The sequence below is a fragment of the Colobus angolensis genome, unplaced genomic scaffold, assembly GCF_000951035.1.
Source record: "Colobus angolensis palliatus isolate OR3802 unplaced genomic scaffold, Cang.pa_1.0 Scaffold16, whole genome shotgun sequence".
Taxonomy (NCBI): domain Eukaryota; kingdom Metazoa; phylum Chordata; class Mammalia; order Primates; family Cercopithecidae; genus Colobus; species Colobus angolensis.
In genome coordinates, this window is record NW_012114710.1 from 21,783,742 (window position 1) to 21,796,582 (window position 12,841).

The 12,841-nt window shown below is 34.8% G+C and overlaps 1 protein-coding gene across 3 annotated transcripts in view; it reads right to left on the reverse strand.

Annotated features, from left to right (window-relative positions):
- Window positions 1-12,841, reverse strand: part of HNF4G (hepatocyte nuclear factor 4, gamma) — a 166,502-nt gene that overhangs the window by 5,479 nt on the left and 148,182 nt on the right. For all 3 annotated transcript variants that reach the window (XM_011937171.1, XM_011937170.1, XM_011937169.1), the window contains 6 exons: window positions 10,145-10,251; window positions 8,457-8,612; window positions 5,243-5,330; window positions 2,656-2,808; window positions 2,288-2,524; window positions 878-1,000 (listed from right to left, as the gene is read on the reverse strand). In XM_011937171.1, the coding sequence (XP_011792561.1) occupies window positions 878-1,000; window positions 2,288-2,524; window positions 2,656-2,808; window positions 5,243-5,330; window positions 8,457-8,612; window positions 10,145-10,251 (864 nt within the window). The remainder of the gene's footprint in view (window positions 1-877; window positions 1,001-2,287; window positions 2,525-2,655; window positions 2,809-5,242; window positions 5,331-8,456; window positions 8,613-10,144; window positions 10,252-12,841) is intronic.

The window sequence follows — 12,841 nt, forward strand, 5'->3', positions numbered from 1 at the left end:
CACAGAAGAAGTAGCTGTCCATGGGAATGCTGCCGCTGCTGTCGTTTGAGTCTCTAAATATGCAGCCAAGAACTTAGCAAAGGAAAACTTGTCCACATAAATGAGAAAGCTGGATGTGTCAGAAGGGGAGAAGGTGTCCCAAAAGAAGTGAAAGCGGCAAAAGAAATTTCACATTAAATGAATTCTCAGAAATATGCCAGGACATTGAGAATACAAGGCATAAAATGGTGAAAGCTGATCCAAACTTCCCAAAGATTAAAACTCATCAGGGCGTAGAAAAGATCCTCACTTACCAATGTAAGTTTTAGAAGGTGACAAGACCTGGTCAAACTGCATTTCACAATTATTTTATAAAGAAATAAAACACTTTGATTGTCAATATTCCTAATGTTTTAATTACAGTGTACCAACTGAAATGTTTTATATTTAATTCTACAAAAAAAGTATAAAGATTACATTTCTTTAGTTTCCATAAACATTAAGAGAGTTCTTAATGTTTTCACAAACATTTTTGAAGGTCCCAAGCAGGAAATAATTTTCCCATTGATTATTTAGATTCCCTTGCATGGTTTCAGCTTGCATTGTCGTTTTTACGGTCTCACACTACCATGCAGAGCAAGGACTACTTGTATACTCTTTTGTGCTCCCCAGATCTATGAAGTAGAAAGATTTTTCTTACATTTTCATTTTAGGAAGCAAACTGACTTCTAGGGAGAATAAGTGACAAGCTGAATAACAATCTTCTACTGCTGAGTCCCAGATGGAAAATTACACCCAGTTTTTGCCATTTCTGGTTACTAATAGATTCTTTCCCACAATTCCACTTTTCTCAGGTAATTAAGAAATATCATGGTTGAAAAGTAGCCTATATACTTACAGATCTGGTCTGCATGAACCAGTGTTGACATGGGACCTAAAAGTATAGTTTGCCCGGTTAATGGATCTTGAGACAAATGTGGATGCATTGGATGATGGAGATGACTACCGTCATTGGAAGCCCCTACAAAAGATAAAAAGATGCTGTGTTAGTGATATTTAATCAGGAACAGCAAGTTTACCTTGAAACAAATGTTTTGATTGACAGCTTAAATATTGCTATTTTTGCCAAGTGCTTTTTGGGAATTCAAAAATAAATTGACAGAACCACTGGCATATTAAGAACAATGTCAGCTTTCACTGTACATTGGCTAGATTAATGTTGCATCATATTATGCTGCATATAAAAAATGGACTTTGTGTGCCATTTCCTGGAATCATTAGGTTCGCTGCCTGTTGCTAAGGCAATTCCAAGAATCACTTACCTCAAGTTTATAGTATTTGGGATCACCGTAATAGCATGAACAACTTTCATTTCAGAAAGATATCATTAGGAACAAATTATGCACCAGAAAACTAAAAACAAATATGATGATTTTACAAGGAAATTTAATCTAGATTGGAATGCAAAATAAATTTCTTAACTTATTCCTGTCATTTATTACAACAATGAAATATCATTTTCCCTTTCTACTATTTTGTGTCAATTAATTATTTCAGGAACACAATGTTCATTTTTAAGATGATATATATATGTATTAGGTTATATTGCAATTCCAGTATCCTTGAGGTTTTAAACAAATCAGGGCATGAAAAACCATGATATATTTGAAGAGGTCATAAAACCAGGAAATTTGTTTCTGTTTGCCATGTTTGGAAGGATCTGAAAATTTAAGTCAGAGGGACTGTGGAGTAGAGGTGGTGGAGGCTAATAAGAATGGGGGTTGAGGCCGGGCACGGTGGCTCACGCCTGTAATTCCAGCACTTTGTGGGGGCCAAGGCTGGCAGATCACAAGGTCAGGACATGGTGACCATCCTGGTGAACACAGTGAAACCCCGTCTCTACCAAAAATACAAAAATTAGCCAGGTGTGGTGGCGTGTGCCTGCAGTCCTAGCTACTCCGGAGGCTGAAGCTGGAGAATCACTTGAACCAGGGAGTCGTAGGTTGCAGTGAGCCGAGATCACACCACTGCACTCCAGCCTGGAGACTGAGCGAGACTCTGTCTCAAGAAAACAAAAAAAAGAATGGGGGTGTGAATCTGTCCAAGTATTTTTGTCTCTCTGATGGGTCTTGAAAATTTTCTAAATGTAAAAACTTGAGTTCATTATGTCCTAGCAGAAGGAGAAAAATTCAGGAGCATCACAGTGACTTCAATAGATGAATTAAATATGGACCAAAAAAATCAATGGGTCAAACTTATATTTAGTGTGATTCTAATCAATAAAGTAGAAATTCTTCAATGTACTCACCACCTAGTAGCATTTCCTGAAGCAGATTGTCAATTTTGACCATCCCAAAAAGTTTAACAAACTGTATTTGTTCAATCATTTGCCAAGTGATGCTCTGCAGTGTGGGCAGGAGCAGAAGCAACTCTCCAAACCTTCCCCGGGAGTCATACTGACGATCATTAATGTAGTCCTCCAAACCGATCTGCACTTGGAACCTCATGTTCTTAATTTTTACTGGATCACTTAGCCCTTTTGCATCTAACCAAGGAATAAGAAAGGCAGTGTACAGATTTAACCTAATTAGAGTGTGAAGACAATAAATATTCTAATCTTGAAAAGTAGTTTAATTTTTATTATATTAATTCTCTAGTGGAATTTTGAAAACCAACCTGGATCAAAAAATACAATTGCCTTTAAACAAGCATACTCATTGTCATCAATCTGGATTTCTTGAAATGGTCTAACCAGCTCATCTAGAACACGATTGGCCACACGGCTAATCTCAACTTCACAGCTGTTGCGGTGAATAACATAGTTGTTTCCTATGGAAGAGAAAACAACAACAACAAAATAACCACCTGTCTCCCAAAATTGTCAGCATTGTTTAAAATTTAACAAACCTGTGTTTAAAATAGTCTACCCTTGAAGGAATAGTGATGTACTTTCTCTCTCAGTGTTGTTGTTAGTTATGCTGGAAAAACTCAAGCATGCTTAAAGGACGAATAACACTGATAAGTGATCACATGCATTTTAATGGTATCAGTCACTTGCGATAACACAAAAGCGCAGACTAATAACATGCTAATAATTGACAAGAGAAAATCTAAATATAATGATTAGTTTTCTCTGTCATTCATCTACTAGAGTTTTATTCACTAATGACTATAATACAAACCTTAGAGAATCTTTCTTGTTTACAGCAGATTAAAAACAGCACTTTGATACTCTAGGCATTCTAGGCATACACTATTGAGACAGTTTTAACACGCCTAAGTAAAGGAAGCTGATTTTTTTTTAAATTAGCATATGAATTCTCATGAGTTGCCTCTGATAGTATATTTTCTCTTCCTGGACTTCTTTAAATAGAGGTGGGATAACCACTTTATAAGGCTGACTTTAAGGGAGTTCAAAAATTGGGTGGCGAGCTAGACCACCTATTCCCTAAAGATCTTTCTAACTCAGAAATTCTCTGGCTATAATATAATGGACATTTTTATAGCTTCCAAAAATAACAGCTAAATTGTTATTTTCTGGTTTTATAAAAATACAAATATTCTAAATTCTTTCACTACAGGCAAAGACAATCCTCAGGGTAGCAGCATATTCAACGGTACCCTCGCTCTTTCTTTTTTCTCCAGCTTTATGGAGGTATGACCATCAAACAGAATTGTATATATTTAAGGTGTACAACGTGATTTTTTGTTTGTTTGTTTTTAGACAGAGTCTCTCTCTATCACCCAGGCTGGCGTGCAGTGGCACGATCTCAGCTTGCTGCAACCTCTACCTCTCAGGTTCAAGTGATTCTCATGCCTCAGCCTCCAGAGTAGATGGGATCACAGGCGCCTGCCACCATGTCCGGTTAATTTTTTGTATTTTTAGTAGAGATGAGGTTTCACCATGTTGGCCAGGCTGGTCTCGAACTCCTGACATCAAGTGATCCTCCTGCCTCTGTCTCCCAAAGTGCTGGGATTGCATGCATGAGCCACCATGCCTGGCCCAGTGTAATGCTTTGATGTGTATCTACATTGTAAAATAATTACCATGGTAAAACTAACATGTATTTCACTTCACATAGTTAATATCTTTTTTTGAGCTTCACTCTTTCTTTATGAAATGTTAGCTTACCTAATTATTCTGGGTAAACCAATTTAGAACTAGAATTTATACAGTAGACATTTTGTTTTCTAGGTATATTGCATTTAGGTCTATAACGAGAACAGTATTCTAGGTGTTTACTAGAAATGCAAGGGAAGTATTTAATAACATTTCAGGGCATAGTCTCCACAATCACATTATGTGGTTTAGAATCTTGGCTATATTCTTTACTAGCTTTGTGACCTTTGGTAAACTTTCTCTGCCTCCATTTCTTCAACTGCAAAATGGGCTGTAAATAATAGTAGTAATCCCTTAGGGCTATTTCAAGGATTAAATGAGAGAATATATATATACATGTAATGTACTTAGACCAGTGCATTTACATAGTAAACCCACAACAATATTAGATATTGTTATATTGTCTTCAATTTATTTATATTTGGGGCTAAAACATCTAGCGCAAAAATAAAATAATCTAGTCATATTTTCACACATGCCAGAGCTAGTAAGTGTCAGAAGGATCTCAACCCTCAAAATCTAATTGTATACATTAAGTAAAATAGTGGGATTGGAGCAATTAATGAAGACAAATGTTTTTTCTTTATGTCTTCTCTACTCCACCACCCCACATCTATTATCCTTCTTTTGCCTCTTCTAGCATTCCTGTCTATCAAAATAGTCATTACCACCAGTACTTTTTTACTTGATCATTTTGAAGCATATCATGGTACTTGATCATTTTGTAGCATATCATGGGCAATAAGATCATAGGATGTAAACATTTTTTTTAAAGCGTATAAAATAAAAAACAGACTCTGAGGAAATATGAAAACACATTGACACTCCATAAGGAAGCCATATAAGTCATTAATTATTCATTCTGATATAATTTGAACATACCTCAATATTATGTTTATTGAACAACATCTCTTTTTTATTTTTAAATCTTAATGCTCCCTGATCATCTCATGGACTCTGAACTTAGATACAGTCAAGGCGAGAAAAAATAAGGCCAAGTGAGGACACAATTAAATCCAACCTGTGAAGCGACAGCACCATTTGACAGTGTCTGCAAATACTTGGTACATACAGAACAGACCCTGCATATTATTGCAAGAATAAAATATGCATAATTTATTCTTATATTAAAAAAAAACTTACCCAAAAGCAAAATATCTTTATACATCATGGATCTCTTTGTAGCTCCAAGGAGTAAGTGTTCCCCTGCATGAGCTCTCAACAGTGCCACCTTAATGAAAAATTCTAAGTTTAACAATTAATTATAATATATAATGATTAAAAGATGACATGAGTCTTGTTAACTTGCAGTGTTCTTTTTTTATTTTATTTTATTTTATTTATTTATTTATTTATTTTTTTGTGACGGAGTCTTGCTCTGTCACCCAGGCTGGAGTGCAGTGGCTGGATCTCAGCTCACTGCAAGCTCCGCCTCCCGGGTTCACGCCATTCTCCTGCCTCAGCCTCCCGAGTAGCTGGGACTACAGGGGCCCGCCACCGCGCCCGGATAACTTTTTGTACTTTTTTAGTAGAGACAGGGTTTCACCATGTTATGGTCTCGATCTCCTGACCTCGTGATCCGCCCATCTCGGCCTCCCAAAGTGCTGGGATTACAGGCTTGAGCCACCGCGCCCGGCCACTTACAGTGTTCTTTAAGCCTGGGCCTTTTGTTGTTGTTTTAACAAACTATAGCATTCATAGATACACGCCATCACTAAACTTCCAGTTTTCTATGTAGCATGTCAATAGAATCAACTTTTCAAAAATTTTAAAACTATCTAGCATGTCAATACAATAGCAGCAGAAAAAAAAAAGCAGAAAGTTAACTGTTTGGAAGGGAAACAGAATCAAACAGACCAGAGTTCAAATCCCAGCATGACCACTTACTACCTCTTTAACCTTGTGTAAGTTAACCTGTGTGTTTGGAACTTACTCATTTGTTTTCATCTATAAAATGGGAGTAGAGATAAAAAAAAAAGCTCAGCATGTACTCATGAGTACTAAATGATAAAACATATAAAACTTAATCTCCTGCATGTAATAAACTAAATAAACAAAAGCAAAGCAAAGACTTGTTGTAAGGAAAAGATGGGAGGTCTGGGTTCTGCCACTTTCTAGATTGAACCCCTAACTCTTTGCAGTAAGCTCTCAACTAAGCTTCATTTGTACACTAGATTACCTGCTGGGTATCACCACTAAGAAGTATAGGAAGCATTACAAATTTAATACCTACCAACATAACACTTCTCCAGTATCTTTATCTAGTAAATGTCGCCGTAATCCAAAGTGCTTGTTCACATCAAAACAAGAGACTATTTTGAGCCCTCTCTAACTCTACAGTAAATTCTAGTGCTGCTTCTTAAAATACAAGCCAAAGTGATCCACTTCTTTTCATCTCCATTGTTACCACCCCAGTCCAGGCTGAAAACTCTTAATGATTTCTTATTGTCCCTAGACTAAAATCCAAACTCCTCAAACATGGCCTCGCAGGTGATGGGAAGAGTGACAGTGGGTCAGTGCTTTGCCTCCCAGCCCTCATGTCTCTGACTTCATCTTGCAGCACCCCTTGTTCACATTGCTCCTGCCTGACTCAGAACCTTGGACATGCTGTTCCTGTATCTGGAGTGCTTTCTTCTCAGATTCTCCTGTGCTTGCTTGGCCCCTTGTCTTTCAGGGTCTCAGGTAATAACTTCTCTGGTCCTCAGTTTAAAGTCTCTCTTATCATTTTATCCCCATTCTCCAACAACTCATTCTATTCCATTTTATAGCATTTTATATAGCTTATCTCCACTTGGAATGAACTTTCTCATAATTTTTGCATTTTTAAGTTATCCACCTCTTTCAGAGTGTACATTTATGAGAATAGTGAAGAAATCTGTATTTTTACTGCTAAATACCCACAGTTCCTAAAACTGAACAGTAATCTAATAAATATTCATTTGATGAATTTATTGAATGAATTTTACTGATCTAGGATTCAGTTTTAGAAACTGTAAAATGAAGATGATAACACCTGTCACCGAGCTCCTGAGATAATTAAATGAAATTATGTAATTTATAGTGCAACTGAAAGCTAATATCCCAGTGCCTTATTCATAGCAGACATTTACAAATTTGTGGCTAATTAATAAATGTTATACTGTCATTATTAAAGAATCAGTTGGCAAATTAAAACTGTTTCTCACTGGTTACTGGATTTTAATTTCCCAATTTTTAAATCATTGTATATATAAGTCAGCAATTTCTAAAGAAGAATGATAATAAAAATATAAAACTGATACATAACGTAACCCTACTTATATTGCTTGGGGTGAGACTGGTAGGTTTTAGCAATTTAGCATTATTCACTCTGGCATAACCTTCTGAGCCATGCTATCTTTATGATATGTCAATATTCGTGACTCATACCAGGAAGGCAGTTACAGAGCCTTTTAAGAATTACTTCAGATTTCACTGTATATTTTTTTCCTGTCACCAGGTGAAATGCTCTCTTAAAAATAAATATACACTAGTTATGACACTTATCATTGTTAATTTAATGTGACAGAAAGGGAATTTTTCAAATTATTTTCATCTACAAAAAATTATACCCTACTTAGTAAGAACAACTCAAAATGAATCTGAAACCAAAACACTTATCTTTATAATACAATCAGGAAATTCAAGTTTCTAAGCACTTATTAAAATATTATAATGGGCATATGACAAAATATGAAAATATAAGTATTAGTAAAAGAGCATTCTGTATTTCCTTCTATAATTTTATTTCTCTATAAATTTCTTATCATGCTTCTACAGACATTTTTTCTTTTTGCCAGACACATAACTTTTATACAATAAATTCTAGGATAAAACTGACAACATGAAAGGTAAAACTTTACGTTAATTGCATGAAGTACCCACCAAGACAACATCATAACCTGTGTGGTTTCTGTCTAGGAGTGACCTGGTATTTCTGAGGAGGTTTATATAGCACCTTCAGTAAACGCCAATACACAACATCCACATTTGCTTCACAGACATTCACTCTTCTAATATTTCGTCTCACAATGATAGTTACATGCTATCTGCCTTTCTCCCTCACATAAGCCTTTTAAAATTCCAAAAGGGCAGAGGAGTGTTTTGTTCAGTTCTCGTCCAATCAATACATTTGCTACACCCCTAAAATAGAAGTCACACAGTTGTGCCTCTTGATAGAAAAAGGTGGATGGGTAAGGAAACCCAATCCTTTCTCATAGTTTATCTTTTGTCAAATATAGTAATATAGCATATGCATTACAAATAAAATGGAAAGAACATAAACTTAGCAAAGTTCAAGAAGCATTTTTAAAGCACTTATAAATTTTTAAATGTATACCTGATCATCCAACGGTAATTCACAGAAGGCAGGAATATATTTAGCCCATTCCACCAAGACTAGGAGCTGCTGTTTCATAGATTCGCAGACATCGCCAATACTTGCAATTTTCTTAACATTTATGTCAGTGCTTGACCCAGGACTTGAGACTGAGATCTAGCATTAAGAAAAACATGATATTATCGTTTAAAATCATAGATGGCCAACATTCCCCTTTTGTTTTTTGACTGTGACAAATAAAGACCATAGAAGTAGGCACTATTGTTGTTACAGTATCTTGACAACTACTAAACATTTTAAATTGAAAAATAAAATACTGATTTAAATTGAAAAATAAAATACCTATCAGTTTACAAGTTAATTTAAAACCATTTCATTTATATAGCGCCATCCTCTGGGAGCAGTATCTTATGTTAGTGGTCAAATCTGTACACTAAGTTTTACCCCAACTTTTGAGGAATTTTACAATCAAAATGGCTATATAAATAGATAGATAGTATCCATATGTAATATGCTCTTTAATTTTATTTTGAATTAAAGGTGATATTTTCTTTAATTTGTGGAAGTTTATGAAGAAAATGTTTTCATAAAGATTACCCAGTTGGGGAGACAAGAAGCGGGAACTGTTTGTCTCGCTGCATTAAAAGGAAGCCCATCAAAATTAAATTAAGAAACCAATGTGTGACTCAGTAATGCTGAAGAGCTTAACATATAATAATACATTTGTAAGATTATGTATAATTTTAGGCTATATAAAATATAAGCTAAATAAAGCTTTTCTGCTGAAAGAAAAAAGTCTAAAAGTTTTTATAAAATTATTTTTGAACATGCGTGTGAGTGTATCTTTATCTGTATTTGAATATTTTCTCATCACTCCCCTTTAAGTCATTCTCTAAAAGCTTTATTGCCCATCAAGCAATATTCAAGTAATAATGATAACGGTGATGTTAACCTCATCATATTACCCTTGTGTTATCACAAATGAAAGTAGTTGCATTGACTCATTATAGGACCTGATTAACTACTTGGAAATTTTATAATCTACTTTATAATAGAAAAAAAATTAACATTTCTAATAAGGTCAATGCTAAAATAAATTTGATTTAAGGATTTCTTTATATGACACTAAATAATTTATTTTTATGTATATAACTAATGACTTATTTTTTTAACTGTAGAACTGTTATTGGATAAATTTAAAATAATAAAGTTTTCTTTCTTCTGTGTTTTCTGAATTCTGACTCTTCATTTAAACATCTGTTTCCAAAGCAGGTCCCAATAATACAGAAGTCATTTCCAATGAAAGAAGCTCTGATAACAAATCTCAACCAAACTCCCCAAAAGTCGTGGTAGCGGGTTGTACAGATTCAATCAATAAAATAAAACACTGCCTACAGACCTTTGCGCTATTCATTATTTTGAATCAACCTTATAAGCAAGCTTTTTTTAAAACAATCTTAGACTGAAATTTATTGTATTTTTCCATTTAAAACTAATCTTGTTCAAGAATAGTCAAAATTAAGTCTGCAGTCCCACTCAAACTTTCAAGGTAAAACTCTTAAATGTATGTAAATGTAACTTACTTTAGTAATGAGCACATTTGAATAAACTTATATTATTTTAGCATGATGTCTACATGGACATTCGATTTTATTAATTAGGGTTTGATGCTGGTGTGCCACAGGTACCTGGCGAGACCGAACTTCAGCTTGTGCCAGTGTGTTAATGGAGGGGATGTTGCTGCCATCAAATGTGCTTCTTCTGGTGCTTATTCTATCGCGTTCATTTTGTACAGCTAGAAGGAAAAAACACAGTATTTACTGAGCACTTCTCTTTAGTGTATGTTAGGATATAGAGTTTGAGGAGTTTTTTTTAAGTGAAAAAATTGAGAAAGGGTCTTTCCAAAAGACGGTGGGAGAAAGATATTTTCATTCTGTACTACTCTCAAAAACAGGAATAGTCAGGCTTGTCACTAGAGCTCATAAAACATTGCTATTTGAGATGTAATGACAGCATGCATGTTAGAAAGTGTTGGCTCAGCCAGTTCTGCCATGCTATATTTTTAATAGCGTGGTTTTCTATTCTCTGAAAGTTAATAAAACTGTAAGATAACTAGAGGAAGAGCATTGCCTATAAGATTGACCAGGTCAAAGATAAGAGTGTATTCACTATCAGAAAATATGAGTCATAGATTTTGAAACTTCCATTTTCTTTTCTCTATAAAACACTAGCAAAAATGGAAAGTAAACTTATTTTACTTACAATGACTTTAGGATTACAATATTATGATCTCTTATAAAACACTGTCCATGGGACAGTTTATCAACATTAATAAAGCAAAAGTTGTACCATGGAGCAGTCTCTCCTGAGAAAATTGAGGTTTGAATATCAGCATTTTGGAAAGATGAAGAAATCCTATATATTATACAGGTTTCTAAGAGAGAGCTAGATCTGCTTCTTTACTTCAGAAAAAATAATAATAATAATAATAACAATAATAATAATAATAATGTAGTTCCCCAAATCCCTTACTGAAAACTGCATTTTTAAATATAAGGAAGAGTGACAGGGAAAACATTAACTCACATGTTTACCATCAAGAGAATAAAATCACGCCAAGTGTGGCTCAAGCCTGTAATCCCAGCACTTTGGGAGGCCGAGGTAGGCAGATCACAAGGTCAGGAAATCGAGACCATCCTGGCTAACATGGTGAAACCCTGTCTCTACTAAAAATACAAAAAATTAGCCGCGTGTGGTGGCGGGTGCCTATAGTCCCAGCTACTCAGGAGGCTGAGGCAGGAGAATGGCATGAACCTGGGAGGCTGAACTTGCAGGCCGAGATCGCGCCACCGCACTCCAGCCTGGGAGACGGAGCGAGACCCTGTCTCCAAAAAAAAAAAAAAGGAGTGAGTTGTCTGTAAGTTGAAGTGAATCAGTAATATTTTATTTTAAAATCATACTTACTGGTAGCGTGCTCTTTTTGTTTTACAGAAATTGTTATTGATTTTTAACCTAAACTGACTCATTTGGAAATGCATATGCAGCGATAAAATATTAAGATGTTAGCTATGCTTTTATGAATTTAACTTACATGATTATTCTTTAGAAAAATGCTAAAAGATATCATAAATATTTATCATCTTCTCACTGCTATCATTTTTGACATAAAACTATGTTTCTATTTGTTTCCACCTAATCTCCCTACTATGCTGTTAGCGTAAAAAAGACAAATATATCAACTTTAAAACTCAGAATTACTTTCCAAACTATTTAAGAAAATTAACACGTTATTTTATGAACAGAAGATAAAATTTACCTATTATAAATCATAATTGTATTTCACAAATTGTAAAATTCATGAAGAAAATATAGGATTGTTATTTGCTTACACTTTTGTGGGGATAAACATGGGGTTCAAGTAGAAATGGAGGGAGGCAATTGACCAAGTATGTAATTAATCCCGTAAACTGCCAAATAGAGCTTCCTATGAAATTAGAAATAAATCACTTTTTAAATGAGAATGTGCTTCTCCTTTAATTTTGTGAACTTTGTTTTTTGTTGTCTTCAAGATTACCAACCTGAGCAAAACTAATGGTATTCCTGTATTCTTAAAATATTGAATGACAAAGAAAAAGCTAACTATGTTAAAGATGGGTTTGATATATTTTACACTTCTTTAGTATAGTGATTTCATTTTTTTTTTTAGTTTGTGAAATAGTTGTGAAAAACATCTCTTTGCATATGATAGGCATGACCAAACAGTAAAACTGACAAGTATAGAATTTTGTAGTTGTTACATGCTGTTAAATGTTTACAATGTGTTCCATACATTTGTTTCTAAATTAACCATATTTAGAATGTAGGAGAATAAAATCAGATTACTTAATATATGCAAGATGAAATTAGTACACACTAAAATAGCACATCTAGTCTATTGTCTCGGTCCCTCGATATAACATAAGCTTCCTGAAAGGGAAGATTATTTTGTCTACTATGTTCACTATTGAAGCTTCAGCACCTAGAACAGTGTTTGGAAAATTGCAGTGTTCAATAAGTATTTAGTAAATAAATGAATGCATGAAAAGTAGATGTTCAGTTAATGTTCATTAAAAGAAAAAAGACACTCATTTGTTATTGAGAACAAAAAAAATACATTTGCGTCAGGTGTGGTGACTCAAGTCTGTAATCACAGCACTTTCGGAGGCTGAACGGAGTGGATTACTTGAGGTCAGGAGTTCAAGACCAGCCTGGCCAACATGGTGAAACTCTGGTTCTACTAAAAATACAAAAATTAGCCAGGCGTGGTGATGCGCACCTGTAGTCCCAGCTACTAGGGAGTCTGAGGCAGGAATATCACTTGAACCTGGTAGGTTGCAGTGAGCCAG